Source organism: Psittacula echo (assembly GCF_963264785.1).
Source record: "Psittacula echo genome assembly, chromosome: Z".
Taxonomy (NCBI): Eukaryota; Metazoa; Chordata; class Aves; order Psittaciformes; family Psittacidae; genus Psittacula; species Psittacula echo.
The window spans coordinates 69,039,448-69,065,437 of NC_137742.1; the positions used below are offsets into that span (position 1 = coordinate 69,039,448).

Genomic DNA, 25,990 nt, shown 5'->3' on the forward strand with positions numbered 1-25,990 from the left:
CTGTATCAACAGACTGGGCTTCCTGCTGGTAAGTACAGCTGTGCTAAACTGGAAGTATCACATGGCACATCAGAAAAAGTTGTGAACACCAGAAGCTGTTTCTAGAGAACTGTTTAGATTTTGATTTTCAAATTTGAGAAAAAAAAAAAAAATAAAATTCTTCACCAAGTAGATTTGATAGTTTTCCCTTATGCAGCCTGGAAAAGGACTTCTGTAGGAATCTAAAAGCACATAAAACTTGTTCAGCAGCTACCAGTCCATGACACAAAAGGCCGTAACAGAAACACTGATGTACACAGACACAGAGCATGCAATACCTTCATATTAGATGCCTCAGTTTCCAGTTTTGTTAGGTGATTTGAGTTATCCTCTAGCTCTTGCCGAAGGTTAGAGTTCTCCATCTTCAATGCCTCAACTTGCTTTAACAGCTGATCATATGAAGCTGCAGCCATCCTGGGCTAGCCTCAGCCCTAAAAAAAGTAAAAGAAAATATTAAACATTTCAGGGGCTTCCATTCGATACACATGATTAAGCAAACAAAGCAAGTTCATTAAGAACTTCATAAGGCAGTAGGGGAAGGGAAAATCTTAACATCATATAAAATCATCCTGAGTATTCACATTTCAATTCTAACACTCGGGAACCATGCCTTTGACCTTACTCCTTGTGTAACTCCATGTAATCAACATTGCTCTTCCAGACAAATCTTAATTGAATTATTCAGCCTACTAAAAACTAGGTAGGATTGCTCAAAAAGGTTTGTTTCCTCGATATAAGTTTTGAAAATTGTATTTAATCCAAATTTAAACTCATTGAAAAGTAACATCAAATATATAGCATTAAAGACAGATACAATAACAAAAGCTGTAGTGCATTTGATACAATGAGTTTATTTCAAGAAGTAAGTCTTCATGAACTTGTCATCATTAAAGATGGGAGGAGGAAGAAGCCTGCCACTTACAGAGTTGTGATTCCCATTACACTACCAAGAAGCTGAACAAAAAACAACCCTAACAAATTTCTTTTTCAAAATTTGGTCATGCTTTATGAGAGACCTCATTTCCATTTTTATTTAATAAGTAACAGTTTCAATTCGTATTAATAAAACCAACAGGTGTAGTTCACATTTCTTTTCAGAACAGACACTGAATGGACACTTCTGCACAAGCCCAGGGAAAGGTAGATTAAAGTGGAAACATTTTCGTATTAGTTGTCATAAATTAGTATTAATATCATAATAAATTAATATCATAATATTGAATGTGTTAGGTTTGAGTAAAGTATATTACACAGTTATTCATTTACATCTAATTTACAGAAGCTGCTACGCGCCTTGTATTCGACATGCATTTTGATCCTAACTAGAGTATCTTTTTCTCTCATCATTTGAATTCATTATTATTAATTCATGAAATGGCAGGTAATGATAAAAGAAATCAAGTTTTTCCATTTTCTGTCCATACTAAGGAATTCTCACCCAAAACCTGGGAATTCAAAATAATTAGCCACATTAAGATGCATGCACACACAAAGAAAATAGAAAAAACTGAATGGAGGACCTACAGTAGAAAGCAACTGCACAACTCTGATATTTCAAATGCAAAATAAGCTTAAATGTACTTATGTTAAATGACTACAGATCCAGTTTTTGAATAGGTTTGTTTTGTCTTCTGCCCCTCCTGATCTAGGTTCTTACACTTCTTTTTGCGTCTTTTATTTTCATAACATGAAAACAGGACATCACCACCAGCATTCTGCTGTTACTTTCTGATTTATTCAAATGTCAAGCTTTACCTTGCGGGTTTTCAGGTAAAAAAAAATTGACTTAGTTGATTACCATAAGCTGGGTCATCCAAAACATCATCTTTTTGTTAAATAGATGCCCAGAGGGCAATAAGCACCCACCACAGGCAGAAACTCCCACCTGGCAGCACGGCCTCCGGCTGAAGCCACACTACCGGACCACAGCTCTACTGGATGCTGAGCTGTTTGCGGAAAGACTCCCTCACCAACATGAATCACAGCAATGTCTGGCAGCTTCTTTCCACCAGGGCATTCACATTCACACCTCAGGATACAGCAAGAATGTTAAAGAGAACCCCCAGGGAGCAGAGAGTGAAAAAAGCACAAGAAAAACTCATCCCGTGTTTTGAGAGCATGGTGAGGTTTGGGAAAAGTGTGTTTGCAGTCAGCACATCCACACTGAAAACTGGACTGGAGGCAGCTATTCTCACATTAGCAATATACTGTGAGCCACCCAGGCACATGCGTTCAAGATGCCTTCTACATCACTGGCTGAGGTGTCTGGGACTTCTTGGGGACACAAAGATGTATACACCCCTCCCTGGCCCTCCAACATAATTCTTCTTTTTCCTGCCTGTAAAGAAAGGATTACCATGTATTTGAGGAAAACAGTGAACTGCTTTTCAGAAATAATTGATCTTGCCTACCCCAACCGCATCAAATCATTGGATACAGTGCCACACATAAAATCATGTAATAAAATAACAGTAATAGAGACAAGCAGAGAAACTGTACATGGGTGAGGAGTAACTCAAGGACATGACGACACTGGGCAGTGCTGAAAGCCCAGTAGTTGGGCTGAAGGCAGGTTGTTACCAAAGTTCCTCCAAAATCACTCTGCAACAGGTACTTTAAATTGTTGCATTATTGGCCTGGGCACAAGAAGTGGCATCGAAACTTTCTCCCATAAATCCAAGGCTTCACAAGGTCAGAAGCCTAGATGTAGTACACATAGAATTTGATCAACTGAGAAATGCTGCGGTATTAACAAGGTGTAATTAAACAGCATAACAATATAAGGTCACTCATGTAGGAATTCCATCATGGAAGTAGGGGGAGAAGCAACCAGAGCTTCTCAGCAGCCAGCCCACAAGGTACCCAGGCACTGCCAACACGACACTGGTGCATGGAAAGCAAACACAATACCTGGAGTTATCAAGTCCTTTGACAAAAATTTAAGTGGCTGCAGAGAAAGACACTAAGTGATCAGAGGACAGAGGGTCTGTCATATGGGAACAGGCTTGATGAGCAAGCCTTTGCTGCCTCAGCACAACAAAGGCTGGAAAGACACAGCTACACTTCGTTATTACACTCAAGAGAGAAAAAAATATTTAAGTTAAAACATAATACTGACACAGAACAAATTGGTATAGAATGTTCATTTATCAACACAGGCTGGCCAGCATTCATTAGAAGTTGCAAATCACAGAATCATAGAATAGTCAGGGTTGGAAAGGACCTTAAGATCATCTAGTTCCAAACCCCCTGCCATGGGCAGGGACACCTCACACTAAACCATGTCACTCAAGGCTCTGTCCAACCTGGCCTTGAATGTCACCTGGGATGGAGCATTCAACATCCTTGCCTAGCTCACTGCACAGAAAGGAACTAGACTTAGTGGTTCAGAAATCCAATCCTGTATTCCTAAAGTTCAATATGGAAGAATACGGTGCTTATTTTCATCTCTCCAAGATGTATTTTTTTTTCCTGAAATAAAGAAACTCCAAACCATTTCACAAAAGATACCATTATTTAACTTTAAAATGTGAGAAACAGACACAGATAATGCATGACCACAAAGCAACTTAGGCTTTCTGATGCAAAACAATATGATACCTCTCAGGCACTTGGTTTATACAGTGAAATCAAAAGGCTCCATTACACACAAGCTGTTCCTTTTATATTGAAGGAACACCCTCAAAGTTAAAATTTGTCTCTCTTCTAGAAACAGGTTTTTGCTAATATCCTCAGACTAGATACATGGTATCAAGAGTTCCAGTCCCAAAACCAGAGCCTTGAATTTAAGCTCCAAATTATCTGACTAAAAAAAAAAACCACCACCAAAAACACTTCAGGAAATTTTAAACACAGACTTGGTGTCATCAATAGAAATTGACCATATTGTTGCATCCCCCTCTTGTAATTTCTCAGTGGTCAAAATATTTGCCTTGGGGAAAAAAGTCAAATTCTGGACCCTCTCAGCCAGACGGGCGGGGTTCGCAGCCACATACCACCTCAGGCAGAGCAGAAGTAACTAGTAACCAGCCTAACGGAAAACAAGGAATAGTTTGCATGTGGCCCACTAGCCTGAAGCTGTACCACTGCACAAACATATTAAAGATTGCGGGGGTCGAAATCAGCTGAAGCAAGAATACAAAACCACTGTACAAAACCATTGCAGTGGGGGTCATATGAAGGTGTGGAGGGGAAGAGAAGAGGAATAACTCTGGCCTCCAGTACCAGTTTCACATTTCACTCAGCCCAAGGGAAAATGCATGAGATGTGCCACACAATCCACTTTTGCAGAGTTCACTATTATGCTTCCGTCAAGCTCCCTTTTGCACTCTGATTTTCTTCTTTGCAGAGTGGTCATCATTCAAAGGGAGTAATGGGGATACACCCCCCTCTAGATACACTCCAAGAAATAACCCTCTTGGAATACAGAAATTTTGAAATTTAATTCCCTTATTGTAAGAATCACATAAAATCTACGTCTCCTACTTTCTCATCATTACCCACATTCTCATGATTAAGAGGTTTCTTCTCCATCTCCTATCAAAGTAAGGTGAAATGATGATAAGAAAATTCACGCTTCACTGAATCAGCACTTGACATGAATATACACATCAAAAAAGAATTTAAAGCTCGGTATGACTCTTACACACTAAAATCAAAATGAACTATAAGTCTAAATTTATGCAAACATACTGTTAAGATTTAGATATGCCTTTTCTAAGTTATGATACCAGTATCAACTGCCCAGAAATCTCGAATTTAGACACATTCTTTTTAGTCTCAAATCCAAAGAGACAAGAAAAAAAACCTACAATAAAAACTTACAATTTTTTATTGATGGGAGCTTTTCTTTGAAATGGATAAGCATATATACTCAGCATGAAGTGCTGCTTAAGAAACCCAGCAATTAGTGATTACTTAAATCTCCTTATGAAAATATTTCAGACTCACATCACTACTTCTTTTTTTTTTTTTTTTCATCCACAAAGGCTATCACTGTTACCTGAGCATCCTATTTTTACAAAGCAACTCTGTAGAACAGACCAGTCTTAAGTCTTCTGAGAACAGAGGCTAAGAGTAATTAGAACCCTACCACACTGGTTTTTTTTTCAAGAACACAGACAGAAACCTGGCAGTGTATGCTTGGAAAGATAGGTAACATTTTTAGATAACAACAGCCTATTTGTTTCAGTTATAGAAATCTTGAATGGAGCCATTATTATGTCACCCACAATAACTTACTGAGGGTGAATTTCTGTATTATCAACTAAGTTATGTGGCTACTTCAGACATCAAATTAAGTGAAAAAGAGGCAAATTCCTTTCTTCAATAAGACCCAATCCAAAAACCACCAACATCAACCAAAACTCCTGTTCATGTAATTGATTTTGGATGAACTTTATTGAGAGTAGGAAATCAGATGTTTGAGTCTCTAATAAGCAAAAGGAATTTAGCATTCTGCTACGACCACCAACAAACAGATGTGCTCCTCTGCTCTGTAACTGAAGTTGTTCTCACAATGTAGTTTATCTTCTTAACTTGTAATCACTGCACGTAAAATCCATGAGTATCTAGATTATAATTTAGTAAGGTCAGAAAGGACCATCAATTCTTTCTACATCCACAAATTTTACCCAGTTCTTCAGTGCTGAGCCCAGTGTCTTATTCTTGACTATTCTGACAATTTTTACCATTCATTCCCATGTGATAATGGGGAACTGTGTTTTCAAGGGCGTATCACTGAACTTGGGGGCAAGAGTTGTCATCAGATTTGTAAGTGCTAGGTAGGTCTAGGAGTTCTGACATGGCAGAGGATAGTGCTAATGCTGGGAGGGCTGCACTGCTGCCTGCCCCTGGCTGCCTGCCCTACCCACCTCCCACAAGGTTTCCATCAGGGAAGAGAGAAGAGCTCGGCTGCTGAAGTGGCAGCTGCATAACCACTGCAGATCAATGCCTGATCACCAAGGTAAACTGAAATAGGTGTCGGTTTAATTTACTATGCTGGGCCACTAATCACAATGCTTCATCAGCTGTTATACGGCTATTTCCAAAAGAGGTGCAAGGCTGACAAAGAGAGGCAAAAAATACAGCATAGCCATTCTAACGTAAGCCAACCCCACTTCCTAACTTCAGCCTTAAATGGATCATTTTCATATAGATACCTTTATCAATACACTAAAGAGAATAAAGTGAGAGGGGGTTTGGCTATTCCTATTTTGAACATGTCAAACCATGCCAATTTACATTAATTCAATTTCTCCGTTGACTGGATCCTGCATTAATTTTTCTATTATTTTGTTTGAAGCTTGTCTTCAGGTTAAATGGTTTATATGTAAATATCCTTCTGCTTGCCTCCTTTTTCAACTGAGGCAAAATACCAGCAAGTGCTGTGTTTAAGAACGTACAAAAAATTATCATCAGCAGGCCAGGACTGTCTTACCCATCTCAGTTTGGTGCAAGCTTTCCAGGCCTGCTGATTAAAAAATGTTTATACTTCACAGGCATTGTTTAAAACTCTCCTACTCCCTGAAAAATATCCCCATCAACCTCAGACTGTAAAAGCCCATTACCTTGATTCCTTCCAGACAGAACAGAAAAACTGTATTTCTGCCTTCTCCAGCAGGGGGGTTGGAACTAGATGATGTTAAGGTCCCTTCCAACTCAAACTATTCTATGATTCTGTGATCACACTGAACTACATTATTTCCGGTGACAAGCCTATTCTTTATTAGAATGGCTTTTGTTGCCATATTTAATCTCCTATTCCTACCCACATTTAAGAACAAACCTCGTAACTTCTGTCAGTAGCAGCTGGAAGACAGGCTATTTGGTTTGGGTTTTCCTTATCTGACCTATCTGGGCACACAAATGTAAAGAGGAATATGAAAGCCGTAAGGCTTTGGGTGGGGTTAAAGAGAATTAAGAAAATACTCTGTGCAGAATGAGAATTGCCCATGAGTGTCTCGTACCTTCTGTCTGTTTTCTCATTCATTCTGCGTTTGCATGCTCTGGTCATCAGAGAGACTGGAGAGGATAGAACACAGCCATCTTCCTCAGCTTGTTTTAGCAACAAGGCCTTTGATAGCAGAAACTGAATTGCAAGTTATGCAAGTCTACTCCTTTTAATAAATTTGAAAAAGATTACATTGAAAAAAAATTGACAGCAAATTATACCAACTAATCTCTAGATTAGGTACCCTCTGAATTCCTGAGCTTTTCAAAGCCATTACTATTATTGGTTATCCTACTACAATGTGTGAAAGGGTTAGCCCCTTTAAAAGGAAACCCCACAATTTTCTCTAAACTTCAGCTTCATCAAGAGGATTTTCTTAGTTTTTCTATCCACTTCTACACAAAGTTATCTTTCTGGACAGCAGACTAGAACACTTAAATGTTACTATACCTGTCCTTCTTAAATCCTTTCGAGTGGGAAGTAGAGAGGTTTTTTTGGTTTGTTCTTCCATAAATAAATTCATATCTTGGCAAGAGCTTTCAATCCATTGTTGTATTTTGGGATATTTCCTTAAGTTCAATACTTGGCCTGTACTCACCAACCATCAGCAGAAGCAGAATCAACCATCATCTGTTCTTCCTAACCAAAACATAACTTGGCTGATAAATTAATAAATAACCCATGTTCTCACTCCTTAAAAGACCAGGAGAAGCAAAGAGAAGATGACGGTCTGAACTCATCATCTGTGTTCTTCACTGCAAGTGTGTGCGTAAGAAACAGACATGACCCCACATTTAGAATGTTACTGAAGAATTATCTTATTAGTAAAAACAAAAACAAAAACGAAAACAAAAAACACAAAAAAACAAACCACCAAACCAAAAAGAGGGAAATCAAGAAGTCACACATTTCAGGCTATGAACAATCAAAGTTCAGCTTTTATTACACTGCCCAGAAAATTCTCACTTCTTCCTTTATAACTCTGGGTTGGGGAGTTCCTTAGCTTGTTAGTCATGCTGCATTCAGAACATGACTATGAAAACAGAAAACATGATTTGCATTTAAATACTGTATTGAACACAAAGCAGTCCAGACATCATTTGAATCATAACCTATATTGGACCAAGGACAATTCACAACCCTGAACACTCACTTTTCATGATGACCATCTCTGCTATTCATGGCTAATTGTGCATGCCTCACTGCATATGACTTGCTCCTGTTTACTTTTATATTTCTCAATCTTTTAAGGATTCAATTCTACAAAGTTTAAGATATTAAAAATTCCAATATATGTCTTTATTTTCCAATTTTACCTGAAAACACAAATTAACCCCCAAACCATTAACATGAGATGAATCATCTTAAAAAAAAAAAAAATTTGTAATACAGAAATATTTCCCACATTAGGTGACCTATCAGGGTCATCTTCAGGGATCCTTTCAACACTTGTAGGGAACAGAAGATCATTTGTGTTGCAGGAAGTGTACTGACATCTGTTCACACAGGTCCTGCACAAATCTTGAAAAACCACCAACAGAAACTTGGTCTTCATTGACAATACCTTATTGTCCCAGCATATCACTAGTAAAATATGCAGATTTAAACCAGTATTTCATTACATTGATCAAAAAATTATTGATCATGTTTCATCAGCATAAACATTTTATCACTTGAATTAAGACACATATTGAAATACAACATAAGAATTTAGAGACCAAAGGAACCAATTTAAGCATATACATTTCCAACTTACTCCTGTATTATTCCACACTGATGATACACTAATAGGGTACTATGACACCATGCATGAGAACATTTGTTATAGCCAACTGTATTGTACAAATGTTTTGGCAAGTAGCATTTGAGGGATGATGTTTAAGAAAGTCTGCACTCATAAACAAAGTATTACATTTAAAAAGTGATGTTTTATCCAAGCTACCATGTTTTAGAGCATGACTACAGCTTCTTAGAGGAACTGCTTGTTAAACAAAACAATACTGTTTCTTTTTAAGACTTAAAGGAACAGGAAGAAGCATCACCACAATAATCATCCTAATCACTACTGTACTTTTGTCACTCTCTTTCCTTTCATTAAAAAAGTGCTGAAGGCACCCCTGCATCTATTGTATCTTCTAATACTTAAGCAACTGTAATGAACCTTCAAAACTTTACAGGAGAAACAATTAAGTGTCACCAATTTACACTTTGAAACCAATTACTCTACATAGTAAGTTCTTAACTGATGTTTTAAAATGTAACATTATCCAAAGCCTCTCTTACTGACAGAAAATCTATACATGTATCTATATAAATATATCTATACATCTATATATATCATTAAAAATATTGGCATATAAATATTTTAAGAGAATGTTTACTATAAAGCAGAAATTTAAACTCACTAAGTTAGACCTGCCTTCATCAAACCATTTTTGTGCGTCACTTTATTTAAGACCAAGAAAGAGAAAAAAATATGAGAAAAAAAGTATGAGTTACTTCGAGTTGGCTTCAAAAGACAGAAGAGTTTGGTTCCAGGAAACTACTTTCAATATGTATGTTTACGTGTATCTCCTACTGTATTACCCGTGTGTGTATAGTAATTTACCCAAAAGACTTCTATGCAAACTAAGAAGGTGTATGTTTCTTGCTACGTCTTTAAAAGCCATCTTTCAGTATATGACTATCCAAATCAGGTCAAAACCAGGTTTCAACTGATACCTTGAAGAAAATCCTATCAAATGAAAAATGCTCCTTACACCTGATGGCCAGGGTCCTCTGTATGCGTAAACGAGAATAATTTTAAAACCGGATCCAAACAACGAATAGGATGAAACAATTTGGCAGCATGAGTCTTCCAGAGATCACCACACACTTCTGCACAAGCAAGGCGCGTTCTGCTAGCAGCGACCTAATTACCAGAGTAAAAGCTGAGTATCTGACAAAGGACGAGAAAGAACCCACTGCTTCATACATAATTTATTAAGATTTCCCACATCATTCAGGTTAAGTCGCGGACCCCAGCATCTCTTTGTGATGTTAAATGAACGTGTAAGAATCGGCAGACCCCAAGGCGTACCGAAGGCGCAGCGCTCCCCCCCGGACGGCTGCTCCCCGGGCCCGCTCGCCACCGCCGGCCTCCCGCGGCCGGTGACTCTCCCTCCCCGGCGAGCAGACGCGCTGCGGCACCGGCTGAACTGCCGCCTCAGTCACTAACAAAGCCGGGCTGCTGCCACGGCGGGCAGCGCCTCACCGCGCACCAAGGGACACCTCTGCATGCCAGGCAAGGGCTACTCGCCCGTCCACCTTCCCTCTGCTCCTCCCGGCCGTGGAGCTCACGGCCGCCACAGGGCTCCGCGCCCGCTTTGTGTCTCTCGCGGGCCGAGGCTCGGTCCCCCCCGCAGCGGCTTCCCGCCCTGCCCGGCCGAGGGTTTCTCCTCCCCGCAGCGCCCGCAGCCCCTTCTTTTTCTTCTTAAGCCTCAAAAGCCACTTTTTTTCTCCCCTCCCCCCCGGCGGGACCGCCGCCTTCCTGTCAGAGACGATCCGCACCTCCCGGGCCCCCGCCGCACTCACCCCATGACCGCGGCGCCTCCATCCCGCCGCTCGAGCCCGGCCCCACCCGCGCCCACCGGCTGCGCCAGCGCCGCGGCCAATGCTGCCCCGATGGTCACGTGAGCCTAGCGCGGCGGCACAACCAATAAGGGGGCACGCCCCGGAGGATGTGCCCGCCCCCTTCCTCTCCCCTCCCCCTCCCGCCCTTCATCCATCGCGGTGAACAGCTGCGCCCCCGCCCCACGCCGCCGGGCGCGCCATGCCGGGAGCTCCGGCCGGCCTCGGCCCCGAAACTGGGTCGTCCTCCGTCCGCAGCAACGCTGCAGGCCCCAGCTCTCCGACACCGGCCACTACCGGCTGCACACGTAACGTAACATGCAAAGCAGAGCTGTGTTAACGCGCACGGGCGTATGCGCCGCTCGCTGGGTCAGTTTTGAACCGCCGAGGAAGCAGGCAAGGACTTTCTTCTGGAGGCAGAAGCACCCCCAGTGCTGCAACAGACCTTGCACACGCCGTAAAAACTGTCTCAGGACCATCTGCGGCAGCTTAATTGTGATGATCATCATTCATCCTCCTTTCAATAAAAGGACACAAGGACTACATACCATCTAAGACCACAATCTTACGCATTAATATAAAGGAAAATACTCTGCTGTTATATAATAATTAAACTAGGTACTGCACATACTAAAATTGAAGCTAATACAGTTCATCTAAATGTTAAATAAATACATGGAGACACTGCTTACTAAAAAAGGCAAGTCTAAGCATTTCCTTCAAAGGCATCTAGGATTAATTTACCATTCAGTAAAAAATACTGTTTCCATGTGCTTTTCAGGTATAGTCACTACTACTTGTTAGTTTAGCTTAAACGCATACAAATTTCTTCACCAAGAGGGTGATCAGGCATTGGAACAGGCTGCCCAGGGAAGTGGTGGAATCACTGTTCCTGGAAGTGTTCAAAAACTATAAAAAGGTCCTCAGTGACACGGTTTACTGGTGGACTTGGCAGTGCTGTGATAATGATTGGCCTTGATGGTCTTAAAGGTCTTTTCCAATAGAGTTGATTCTATGATTCTACATTCGATCTGTTGCTATACCAAATTAAAACTCTAAGTATCAGCTTAGCGATGGGTTGGAAAGAAAATCCAAAAGACAGATGAACAAGCAAATCAATTCATGAAACTGTTTTAAAATTGCCTTCCAGAATTAATCTCTCTCCAAGGATAAGGATATAAGAAAGTATGCATGAATATGATTTAAAACCCCACAGAAGCACATTATGACTATGAAGACAGCAGAAATTAAGCCACAGTTCAGCTGTCTGAGTTTGAAGTCTGTATTTTCACTTTAAAAAAAGGCTACATAGACAACAGGTACTATGGGGATGTTGCTTAAAAAATCCAGCTCTAATATGAAAGGCAGCTTGGTAGAAACAGCACAATATTAAGTCATTTTAATCCTCTAGAAGCATTCAATAATAATTCAATAATAAGCCTGTAGGCAGTGTAGTCCATCTAAACAGTGCTTGACAGAAGGCATATGAAGAAACACAAGTTTCTCAGCTAAAGCAAATGAACACCTTTCCGTGTGGCACTTCACATAAATTATGGAGTTACATGCTTATACAAGTGAACACATGAATAGATAGCTCGTTAAAAACATACATTCTTACATACCAGTGGAAATTTCATTCTTCCTATCACAGTTTCTTTGATTGGTATGGAACAAGCAGGCTCGTGATACCTCATGGTTGGGACCAGACAAAGGCACTACAGGCCCGTGTACACATGCAATAAATTGCACCACAGGTATTTAAATATTACTACTACCTTAATTTCAGCTGTTTTCTTGTGGCTCTGTTTTCCAGCCATAGAAGTAATACTCCACTCAGAAATAATGCTCTTTACCAGATCACCTTTCATCAAATGTCTTCATGATTAAGGAGATGTGTAACATTATGTCATCTGCTACCTTCAGCATAGTATCACACAAAGTCCTCTTTGACTTCATCAGCATGACAAACTATAGTGGGCGTATCACTTAATTTTAACTTGAACTGTCTTACCACAACAGCTTAAGGGGGCCAGTATTAAAGGGTGTTTCAGGCTATATGATTTTTTGCTACAAAGCTTCTATTAATTACAGCAATAGTTGACATGCCTTTGGTTTGTGATCCACTCCATTTCAGAGACAGGCTTCCCACTCCCTCAGCTGTAACAGATTACCACATTACTGAACTACTGCACAGATTTGAAGATTAGAAACTAAGCAGTATTTAGATCTAAAGCCATCTTACTTATGTACACCACCATTCCTCCCCTCAGAAAAGCAAACCAAAATGCTTCCAGTTATTACTGTCCAGCTCTCCATCCTAAGATTATTTATATTAGCGTAAGTGTATACTCAAGTATTTTCATACGCAAAGACAATACCAGAGAACTGATGCCAAAGAAAATGCCAGAGAAATTGAAATCCTATATAATTTAAAAGCTAAACTGCATACTTCTAAGTGAAAAATTAAGCTTGAGAAGTGTAGTTAATTTTCTAGAATCCAAAATGGGAATATCAAAGATTGATGGCTACACAATGTATTTCATTTGTTTAAGCACATCATACTGCATTTTCTGCAACTCTGAAAAACTAACCGTAGTAAATTCTTATTCTGAGAAGATTCTTGTTAGTCCTGGTACTGGTTAGTCCTTTCTGAGCCTGGTAGTCACAAGCTGTGTAAGTCAGTAAATTCAGTGCTGATGAGTGACATTACATTCACTGCTCTATGGCCTGAAGTCCAGTATTTATCCGCAGAACAAGCACAGCATAAGCAGCAGCACAGATTCTCTAAGACATTTTGACAAGATGATAGCTGGCTGGGAAGCATAAAGAGTTTCCTTCCTTGCTCATAGTAATGCCCATTCTATTAAAACTCTCAGAAAAATGGTAGCTTATGTTTTGTGTCTGTGGCACATGCACTTGCCTCTGAAGCAAAATCCAGTATTAAGTGAAATTCAATTTACTATGCAGCGTGTTTTAGTAGTAAGATTATCCTTCTCATACTCTATCTTCCAGTGGTGTTAAAACATTCATATATAGCCAAACAGGTCAATGGCACTACAACACATACTCTTACTTTCTTTCAAAACCAATTTCTATGTGCAGTACTGAATTCTGGTAAAAGATCTGATACAATTTCAAATAAAGGCCAGGCTCACTAGAAAAAATAAGATACAGAAAAGAACTGTTCAAAGAAAAGTCTTGTTTAGACTAAGTTTATTTTTGGTTAGTTATTTTCTGCCTGGCAGAAGAAACAAGATGTCTTTTTTGTTATTTGAAAACTACCATTACCAGGACAGATCTAGTAATATCTACTCCTTATTACATTAAAAAACCCGCAACCTTTAAAATCTATTAAAAGGAATGAAATCTCTGCCTGTTACCTATCAAATCCCAGGGACACAAAATTTTAGTATTGAAAAAAGTATCAGCTCAGCTTCAGTATTCAAAATAGAATTACTTTTACTATTTTGGACAAGATGCCTGCAGTCTACCCAGCACAGCATTCTCAAACAGCCAAATACGAATTTGGCTCCAGAAATCTTTTCATAGTGCATGGATTACATCAAATATTCTAAATATTGCCCAACTTTTTACTGCATTCATAAAACTCCAGTTTGAGACCAAATAAAATTGTTGTAACCATGCTCCCCACACACACAAAGTAGGGCTAAATAGAACCTCTGAGCAGATAAAGATCCACATTTTTAAAAACATAAATTACATTCCCCCAAATACCTATCTGCTTCATAAAATCAAGTCTATTACAACTGAAAATGCAAGGTTTTCTGGTTTCAGATATAGATAAACCAGCTCATACATGGGGCAGCTCTCTTTGCTTTCACAACCCTTACCCTCTGCAGCACTACCCTTCTCCCTAGTAGCTTTTCACTATTTAATATATTTAAAGTGATTGATATTTCCTTATTAGTGATTGCATGTGCTACCTACCTCAAAGACTCTAGGTAGTGAGTGGATTGAACAAATAGTTGAATTCTCTCTCTTTTGCCAGCTGCTATGGTTGGTATTACTTGTAAATATGAAATGTAGTGTTGCCAAATTAAGGGATCTTGCCTTCACAATTTTACTTACTAATACAAGTTTTACACAGTGACTTACATAGTTTAGAAAGGTGGTGTAAACAGATTTGATTAACAAAATAAACTAAAAAAAAAAAAGAAAAAAAAAAATTTTAAAAATCCTATTTTACACAGATACAAATTTCATTCTACCAAAGGATTTGATAATATTTTAGCAGCTGCTATAACCAAAGATTGTCTCCTGCATTTCACATTAATTTAAAAATCAGTGAAACTGAACATGGTCTCTGCTTCTCATTTCTTTGGAAATCATGAAGTTGCTTTCACCTCTCTCACTATCACAACAGTGTTTTGTTCCCTCTCGAGCCTTGTCCTAGCCATGCAACCAGGATCAGCAATAGTTTATACATACACACATTGGGAATACTCATAACTTGCTCCCGTCAGCACTAATATCAGTGCTTTGACCATGAAAAGCTGCGTTCCTACGTTATCTATCAGGATTCTTTTAGACATGTTGATATTATTTCCCCATACAGATGACCTTCAACTCTGAGCATTAGAAAGAACATCACAAAGAGGGTTCCTGCAGATCAAGACACTAAAGGACCATCTTTTCTCATGCAGATACAGAAAGAATGGAGGAAAGAACTGTGTCACTCTTCCTAATGCATCATCCAGAACACATGCACACAAGTCTTCTGACAATAATCCTACAAAAATAAGTAGGAAATTTCTGTATGGAGAATAGAGAACCAAAAATAAAGTTTTTCTTTTGAGATTTTCTATTATACTTACATACTAAAATTCTATTTATTTTTTCTTCTCTTTTATTCCCCCTTCACCTCCCAGTCAAGGCTACGCTACAAGTTCCTGAACTTGAAAAGGTTTTTCCACATGCAATGAAAACACCTGTCTTTTGCAAGGGTAAATTAACTACTGGAAAGTCATGTAAAATAAGTTAAATGAGAAAAGCAGAGAAATACATGCTATTTAATTATTTTACAGATCATACAGAGATGTACAGAAGAGCTATCGACTGCTTGTTAAATCCCTTACTATTATAATCCTATACTATAATCCTTTACTATATCTTCCATATAGAAGCCTTGTCTAGCATACCTAAGGGATTCTTGGGGAATTATTTTTTAGAGGAAAAGCTTTTCTTATAGGACTTTATTGATTTATACACATTTCTCCTCTTTCCCCATCTTGGTCATAGAGTAGATAAATATTCAATGTTTAGAGAAAGATCAAGAATTTGATGTTTTTCAATGTGCCTTGGAGAGAGCCAGGCTCTGGATTTGCCTGGTCTCCACTAAACCTATCTCTGATAATCAAAGCACTTAGCTTTAGAATACTTTGTCATTAGCTGTCACACAGCTTTCAGCTCTGATGTACCTTTCTACCCAGGGCTCCACATCTAACAGCTGCTTACAGACTGATCAAGGGTCAGATCCAGTAGAAGAAACTGAGTGCATACCTGAAATATGTACAGTGGCCTGAATTACAAGACAAAGTATTATTTTGCTTCTTAATATTTAGCATGAGCCGTAAGAAGCAGCAGTATCAACCTTTGTACATGATAAATGGATGATCAGATTCAGTCTGTTGTTACACTGTGGTTGACAGAGGTCACTGCTAAAAAAATGACGCTACATGGTTATAAGCACTTTATAGCTAAGACAGGAGCATCCCAGAATTCCACACCACCCTGACAAATGGAAGCTCTATCACTTCAGTGAAATATTCACCTTTTTCTTCACAATCTTTTTAGTCTTCCATTTTGTTTGGTTTGAACCAGCTCTTCTTAATCCAAGAACTGATTTCTTGTAAGCATTCTTACATTTCAGTAATAAATCAGTGCAAAAGAAAATCTATATAGCTAGAGATCATCACCAAGTTTTTTTGCTCAAGATACTGAAAAAGAGGGAAGATCAATTTTTGTGGAATCATGTCAGAAAGACGTTTTTCAAAATGGTATGTTAATCATCACTATTCTCCAAGTCTAAGAAAAAAAGAAAAGTTCCAGCTACAGGCAAGTTTCTTAAAGCTTACTGCATTAAGAAGAGCTGTGACAAGCTCTATAAACACAAAGACCTTGCTAAGCTGTGGCTGTGAGTTCTCTCACCATAATTCTGATCTTTTAAGCACTTAAATGAAGGCCTGGGCCTGGGAGGCTCTTAGATAGAGCATGACACCTGTATCAAATCGATGAAAAAACCTGTCCTTTACAAGAAAAAGTGTTGACAAGGAATCTAAGGATGCATACATCTTCCTTAAAAATATAAAAAAATTCCTAATTTCAGTATACCACAGTAATTACTAAGAAGTTCTGAGAAGGACCACAACAAACATCTCAATTTGTTAAGGAAGATTTATGTTGTATGGTTTAAGCAGTACAACTTGGATGATTCAGCAAAAACTCGGCTGTTTTTTATGACTGTATATTGAAAAAATCTCCAAGTGTCACAAGTTTAAAGAAATCCATCACCTGGAAATTACACAAACTGTAACTGGATTTCCTGGAATGGTTAATCAAATCAAAAAAGTTTAATAGGAACTGAGCCCACCTGGTGAGACAAGATATTTCTTTAATAAATCCTTAGTTTTAGTGTTCTGCAGCTTCTAATGTAAGGGTCATACTGAATAATGCTGGGACCTATTCCAGACTTTAAATGCATGAAAGTTCACAATTCATTTACTCCTGCAATATTTTAATTCCTCACAATGTGTGTATGCTCATGATGTGTTGTAACGATTTTAATCAGGCCTCATTCACACTACTGAGATTGAGCTGATTTCCTGTTAAGGTTAGGAAAGAAAGTCCTCCAGCTCTTTCCTAAGGACCAATACAGAACTTCTCTGTGTATGCAGAGATAAACTGCTGTGGGAAGCACCACTCCTGCAGAAGGGACTGTAATCCCAGGTAGTGAACACCCTCCAGACATTTTATTAGCATGTAGTTTTCCTTGTCACAGCCATATTCATCACCAAGAATAATGATTCATGTCAGATTTTTGAGTCAGCTTTTGTTCTGGAAACATTATTGCTCTCTTCAGCTTATTTATACTCAATAAAAATGCTTCCTTGGCTGACCTGTGTCTCAGTCCTTAAGGGAATTTGCTTTTACACAAGCCTCCAGGCATTGGTGGCATACTGAAATTTTCTCCCCCCCCCCGTGGATTTACTGAAAGTTAAAAATCCACAGCCTCAAAGTACAGGGTTTCATGATGGTGGTGGTATGGGTGCTGGGAGTTATGTTTTTCTTTTGTGTTTCTGAATGAACGGCATCTTCAATCTTACTTTCAGTAACACTAGTGAGGTTGAGAAAACTTTCTGCTTCCATTGGGGTGGGGATTGTTTTTAGAAAAAACTGTGAAGTCTATAATCTCTTAGGATATTTTCTCCTAATAATGAAGGTTCAGCTTGCTGAATAATCAGTAAGGAACAAAAATTCAAGTACAAGCTGCCCTGTTTAGTATTCATGCAGCATGAATACTTTTTGAAACTGACCTACTGACTCAGTAGAAAAGGAATGCAAAATTGAAATATCTGTTGCATCTCTAGGCAAGCTCCTTCCAGTACCAAGCTCTACAGCTGTAGCAACAGTGCTGTGTGATACATTCCTCTGTCACTTGTGGAAGGAAATTATCAATGCATACCAGGAACCTCCTGAATTGCTTATGCCCTGCTGTGTTGTCCCTCCAACAGATACTGGGGTGGTTGAAGTCCCCCATAAGGACCAAGGCTTGTGAACACAAGGCCACACCTATCTGTCTATAAAGGTCTTCTTGGTCAGGTGGCCTGTAGCAGACCCACACTGTAATGTCCCTTGTCCTCCCTTTAATCCTGACCCCCAGGCTCTCAGTGGGCTTCTCATCCATCTCCAGGCAGAACTCTGTGCACTCCAGGTGCTCATTGACAGAGGGTGAAATCCCAGCCTGTCCTTCCCTAAAGGGCAAGTGCCCTTCCATTCCAGCAGTCCAAGTCCCATGCCACGAATAAAGCATCAGTGGAGTAACAGAACAGAAAAAAGCCCTTAAGTGTGTCAAAAACATAGAAGCCCGGAGTGTTTTTAAATTCCTCAATCTAAATCAGAGTGCATAGTTTAAGTGCCAGCTTCCCTTCCCAACTTGGATCCAGAGCCACCACCTACTTAGACAATTAGAATACTTACGTTGCATGCATTAAATCTTAGAACGATACGATACAATTGCATGATTGAAGTGTATAGCATTGCAACTCTCTTGCAATACTCAGGCTAGAGGTACAATTCAAAATTTTAAATAATCACAACCATATTTAGAAAAACTGTTCATTGCTAAATGTTCTAGAGAACACTTTTCTCCTTTTCCTCCTAATGCATAACCCCAATACTTCAGTCTTAAAAGATGTGTTTTCAAAGATCCCCAGAGCAAGACAGCTAGACCACCAGCCCTAACTATCTGAGATTTAGAGAAAACCGTATTTGACACAGATCTTCCTCCTCTGCATGGATTTGCATTTTATTGATGCATTACCCATTTGTAACTGTTTATATTTTTAATCCAGTACTGAATCCCTTTCTAGAATAAAGTTTGCCTGGCACTGAGTGATCCCAAGCAAACTCTGGCAAACGCAAGACATTGTTTCTACACAAACAAGAATTCCAAATAAAGGAGTCTTGAAGGCAAATTTAATGCCTGCAAATCAAGGTATGTTGAGATTCGAAGAATTTTAAGCATTTCTTACAACACCAAAGGGGTTATTTTTGCAAGCTAATTATCCCAGGTGACAAGAGAAAGACAAGAAATCTTCACATTAGGCATTACTTCTTCTGACAAGGAAGAAATAATAGGTCACATATCATTGTGACATGAACAGAAAACCAAAGTCCTTCTCCAGAAATACAACTGTTAGTAACTGAAATTTTCTTACTTAAGATGAATGAATTGTTCACCAGCCTCACTTTTTACTTTTTCCACTTTCCCTGACCTTTTCCCCCCATCTTGTTACTAGGCATAGCTTACCACTTCGAAACTTCATGTGACATTCACATCACAGCACTCATTCATCATGTGATCAAACACGTATGTGACTACAGTCATCTGGATGAGCAACTTGGCTGGAAGTCAAGTGCACCCATCACATGGAGGGGTACACCTATACTTCAGTCATGTGATGCAGCACAGCCACTCCACCAAGTCCAAGCACTCACATGAAAGGCTGTATAGCACGATTTCACTGAAAACAAGTGAGCTACAAGAGCAGGGGCTTTCTAGTCTACACCTGGCTGATACTTTCCTGATGTTCGTTTATCTACTGTTCATTACCTTCCCTTTTCCAAAGAGTAAAATGCTGGTACGTGCTAATAGTGAGCCTCATGAAAACTTTATTTGCCAGTTCAAATGCCTGGTACGTTCTACACTGCAGGCTATGAGCAGTGTAATTTTACAGATTCGAGGTTTGCCCAACACAACGCAATTCTGATGCTTACAGGGCTCCTAGAGACTCCTGTAATGTAACTGCATAACAACTTGGGAAATGCAGGACAGAGGCAAGAATTATGAAAAGCACTATCTATCCATAGTTAGAAATGCTGGTGCAATGAACTTCAAAGAACATGAATTGATTAAAATAAACAATTCTCCTTCAAACAGCAAACTAGGTAGCAAACTGCCCATATGAACAATTACTTGGCTTTGTAGTGAACTCCATCACTTACAAGTCACAAGTCAGAAAATTTTTAAGCAATAAACACTAAGTAACAAATTCATACATTCCTATGCTGCCTATATTCAAAGCCGTTGACTTTAAAGTCAAAAATTAATATATTTGCAGAGAGCAAATGTAAAACTTAGCTATGTAACCCTGGTATGTTGAAGGTAGGTGTTTTCCCATTATTTTCTGTACAAGTTAAAACATTCAAACCACCTTAGATTTCTAAAATATAAAACAGTGAAATACAACCCCGCTTTGTCATTACAACTAGTTTCATGCATATCAGACTGTCAAATGGACTCTTCAGACCTTCACAGCATTCAAGACACCATTTCACTTGTAGAAAAAGTCCTGGACATCTTGCTCACAAGTAAAAACAAGAGAGAGATTTGAACAGTATAAAGACAGTCACATACTGACAAACACTTTTTCATGCAAATAAAGCAATACACAAACCCACTGGTTTTAGAGGAAGACAAGCTCTCTTTCTCAATTCAATTCATTCTTTTCAACTTCTAGCACTTGAAACATTTTTTTGGAAAAAGCTTTATGAATCAAGTCTAGTTCTCAAGGTCTTAACAATGACATTTAGACATTTAATTAGCAAGCGATCACATGAACTAGCATCTAAACCTTTTGTCAGAGAACTAATTCCGTGCCTATTCAAATATCCCATTAGTCTTATACTGACTAACAAGAATTCTGCTAATATCCTGGGTCCTTGATTGCACTGGCATGCATTAACACAATAGTGATTGAGTCTAACCTCTGAATGCAAGGACATAGATTTACAGTGTACAAATGCTGAACCAGCAAGGATATTCCAAGACAAAAATATAATAACCACATTCATGTATGAACTGATACGTAGGCATATTCCACACATCCTGGTACCCTGAATGCAATTAAAAAAGAAATCTGATTAAATTAAAACTATTTAATTGATTCCAAGCTGAGTCCTGATCTTAAACCACTCTGGAGCTAGCTCTGAAGCATAGTTGGAGACTTTTAGATGTGAATTAAGTACCATTATTCTATGCTGGCATTTTTACCCTAGATCATACTCAGTATATAGAATTTTTAAGAAGTCACAAACATATAAAACACCACATATAAAGAAATAAGCTGTATTTCAAACCAAAGCAGAAAAACCACATTAGCTAAGGCCCTTGACCTTGTATTTCTTATTTAGATCTGTAGTTTTCACTGAAGTAACAACAAAATAGAAAAGACAGAAAAAAACTAGAGCAAATGTCAGGAACTCTGTGGGGTTTTTTAGTTCCTGCTGTTGTGGAAACAAGAATTTTACAGAAGTTTCAGTCATCACTCCATTAGACTGGGCTAAAATTACAGTCCTATACAATGACAGGCTTGTAGTTAAAAATTTTGAATACCACAGAACAAAATCCCAATACACTCCTTCTGCTGAAATACAAAGGAGGAGGAAGATTGGTACCAAGAAATGTCAAAGAAATATATGAAAAAATTGGTAAGTATTCAGAGTTGTGCTTAATCCTGGTATAGATAATGCCTGTAAACAAAATTTTTGTTGTGTTATTAAAAAAAAAAAAAAAATAAAAAAATATCAGTTTAGGCTTCCATTATAAAGTGATAATGTGGAAGAAATATGGTCATATATTAGATTCTGCTAGCCTCAGATTCTCACATCTCAGTATTGCCTGTTGATGTCATCTTCTCAGCAGCAATAGGTGCCAATCATAGTGTCAAGGTTACTGGCACCAAAGCTTTTACTGTGAACTGCTGACGACAGTTTTGAAGAAAAAGTAAGTAAATTCCAACATAATCAGTTTGTTTATTTGTTAGTCTAAATCCTGGTGTACTGCAAGTAACAGCTTTATCCAAACTTCATTCCACACCCATGCCTTTAATGACTAATGAAGAGTAATCAAGGAAACTTTACATGAGCCCTTGGATCGCAATTTCTGTGGGAAACAGCTCAGGAAGAGTAGAAATCAAGAATACAGATCTTTCTGAGCAGGAAATATGGAAGCTGCAAACAGTCTTTGTAAGACAAGGCAGTCATTTATCTCCAGAAATCCCACTATTCAATGCATGTACAGTGTTTCCTTTGTGGAATGTCAAATACCTAAATCTCCCCCTTCGTCACCTCAAGCAACTGAATCATAAAAACCAGCAAAACAAAACAGGGAGGGGGAGAGGGGGGGAATAAAAATACAAATTTCACTTTCAGAATAGAAGCTGTCTTTTCTCATTAAACTAAGTGCCTACGTATCTATTTGAAGCTTTTACTGAATAGCAAACTAATAAGATAGCCAGCATTTTCACTGAAATAAGCAGCTTGCAACACGATACTAAAAGTTCAAACCAGGCAGCAGATCAGCTACAGAAAAGGTAGTTTTTACTATACAGGCAAGAGCAGTGCAAAGGTCACCCACTTCCTTAGGCCCTTAACAAGGCATTAAACAGAATTCTGACAATGTTTCAAAGCTTTGGGAACCAGATGTCAGGACTTAATTGCACAAAAAAAGTTCACAAATGCAGGTATGCGAAATTGCTGGTCTTAAGCTTCGAAAATTCAAGAATTGAACTAAAATTCCATTTAATTTTTACCAAGTAGTAGAGACCAACGTGACCAACAAGCAAGACCAACATGAGTACCAAAACACTTTGCAACAAAAAAAAATTCTTTAAATTATATTTTCAAAACACATTTGATATCAGGATGGTGTTTTGAGAAGAGGTAACCACAGAAAAAAAGATACTTAATCTGAGTGGCACAAATCAAGACTACTAAGACAGCAGCAGTATTAAACTTGAGGCAAAGTGGAAGTACTTTGCAAGAGTGATATCTGAATTTATATCGATAAAGACAGCACTACCATAACCTGTGTTCAAGAAGATCAGCTGAGGAACTTGGTATTTTTATTTAGATACTGTACACACAAAATACAATGTAGTAAGGTTCTAAGCTTGTTTGATCAAATTGTTCTGCTGCATTTTCAAAAGGAATGTCATTTTACAGTTTAGCCTATTCCAAAGTATGTTATACATACACAAAGAAACTGCTGTGACTGAAGTGACAATTAACATCGCTGCAGTTAAAAATAAGAGTTGCACTTTCCAACATCCTCTTTTCAAGATTGTTTAAGCCAGCAAGGAATTAACTGCATTATTAAAATAAATCAAGGATAAATGAGGCATTTTTTTACTCCAGAAATTTGTTTAAAATATAGAAACGTATAATCAATGATAATTTAATGTTTCAGTGTTTCCGTCATCATTCAAATATTAAGCTGTTGTTATATCACACCATTAGAAGAAGCCTTGACCATTAAAGCATCTATTAGGATTACAAGTAGCATGACTACTTCTTGAGTTACGTGAACAGATATGTCCAAATTCTTACACCATAGCCTCGTGAAACCTTAACTCCAAGAGTCACTACATTTCAGAACACTACTGTTACCACATCTGAAATAACATTTCTAAAAAGAATTAGGAGCTAGAAGAGTTTAATCTCCAAACTACTAAATTCTAATGTCACGAAACAGGTATAAACATGGTAAATTTATTTCCCTCAACATTCTTCATATGCCTTGAACATATCCAAACATACATTAATGTTAACCACACAGCATGACTTCCTAGAATGTATATTTAGCATATTAAGTGGTTTGTACATAAAAATTAGTATACACAATCTATGAAAAAAAAGATTATCCTATTCCTTAACAAAGAACTCATGTACACATGGAAAAGAGCCATTTCAGTATGTACTCCTCTTATATCAGCATATACTACTGCTTCGTGACAGACTGTGAAACTTTGATCTTCAGGTCTGTGCTGCAAGGAGTAACAAAACCTTCTCCTGCTCTTCCCCCCGAAACTAGGTACAGCTATACATACTCACCTCAATTTTAAGTTGCTCTGTAGCATGCTCCTTTGTTTATCTTCATTACAACACAAATACTCTTCTACCATCAACATCTTTTCTTATATTCTACTCCAAACTCAATCACAACCGCCATGAAAAGCAACTTTACTCACATCAAACCCCACAAGCTTGACAAATCAGTAATTTCTGAGAACAGACATCAGCTGCAAGGCAAGACATTGTGAGCAAGAACTTCAGTACATTAACAGTTATCTATAATAAACAGGAGAACCATCATTGTAATGACTGAATTATAGAGAGGAAAGAACTCCATCAATTCTATCCCAGCAGAGAAAACTGCAAATTTATTACAAAGACTAGTTACAAAAAACTATTAACTTTGAAAACCCCAAACAAGAAACACTTCCCAACAACAACAAAAATCTCTGCACACTATATGCCATGTTTCATTGTTTTCGTTAATACCCCTCAATTTCTAAGAAATAATTATGACACAGAGCCACATTGCATAAAATTACTAGGATGAACAAGCTTCTTGTAATAATCTGATGTTGTTAACACTTTGCTCCTATCACTCTGAAGATTATTCTTTTTCTCCAATAAACACAAGTAGCAACATGAATTCAGATCTGTTCTGTTGTACATACCTGAATATAAAGTCCGTGACTAAAGATGTTTACAGAACTTTCATAAAAAAAAAAAATTCTTGCAAAGTAAATCTCATGGGTAATTTCTGCTAAAGCCAGAGATACATTTAATATTATAGCACTCTTGATTTTCACCGCCATGTTTGAACCTCTCTGTTTATCTGATTAGAACCTCTGTCTGCATCATGCTCAGCGTCACCTAGAACCTACCTTTTCATATACCCAAATATCAGTTAAGAAAAATACTCCAATATAACAGAAAAAAAAACAAAACACCAAAAACCAACCAACCAACCACAACAACAACAAAACCACCCCACCCAACCAAAACACAGAAACAACCCCCCCCAGAAAACTATACCAATTGCATCAGGAGACAAAATAAGGAGCAGAAGTCTACTTCAGAATATTCAGTGACAGTTGTAAGTTCTATCCTGACATGCTTACTCAGGTATTCAAATAATTTCCTTAAAACTGTAGAATCACTTAGGTTGGCCGCTGAATCCAGCAGTTAACCTAACACTGCCAAGACTATCACCAAACCAAGTGCCATGTTTACGTGGCTTCAGTACCTCCAGGGATGGTGACTCCATCACTGCCCTGCTGTTCAAATGTTTAACTACCCTTTCGGTGAAGATATTTTTTGCTTATATCCTATGTAAAACTCCCCTGGCACAACTTGAGGCCATTCCCCCTTGTCCTATCACTTCTTACTTGGGAGAAGAGACCTACTCCCACCTCACTACAACCTCCTGTCTAATAATTGTAGAGTGCAGTAAGGTCCTCCTGAGCCTTCTCTTCTCCAGACTTAACATCCTCAGTTCCCTCAGCTGCTTCTTATCAGATCTGTGCTCCAGACCATTCACCAGCTCCACTGCCCTTCTCTGGACCCGTCCCAGCACCCCAATGCCTCTCCTGTAGTGAAGGGCCCAGAACTGAACACAGGATTTGAGCTGCAGCCTCACCAGTGCCAAGTACAGGGGGATGATCACTGTCCTGGCCCTGCTGGCCACACTATCACTGGTACAGCCCAGGATGCTGTTGGCCTTTCTGGCTGCCTGGGCACAAGCCTGCCCATTTTCAGGGACGACGGTCAGCACTCCCAGGTCCTTTTGAAGCCTGGAGC

At 38.7% G+C, this 25,990-nt stretch overlaps 1 protein-coding gene across 4 annotated transcripts in view; it reads right to left on the reverse strand.

Moving 5' to 3' along the window:
* APC (APC regulator of WNT signaling pathway) overlaps nucleotides 1–25,990 on the reverse strand; it is an 89,784-nt gene that overhangs the window by 57,039 nt on the left and 6,755 nt on the right. For 3 of the 4 annotated variants that reach the window (XM_080637799.1, XM_080637800.1, XM_080637797.1), the window contains exon 2: nucleotides 318–470. In XM_080637799.1, the coding sequence (XP_080493925.1) occupies nucleotides 318–452 (135 nt within the window). In that variant the 5' untranslated portion in view covers nucleotides 453–470. Of the gene's footprint in view, nucleotides 1–317; nucleotides 471–2,234; nucleotides 2,350–25,990 lie in introns of those variants that run through there. The other variant, XM_080637798.1, reaches the window with a different exon arrangement.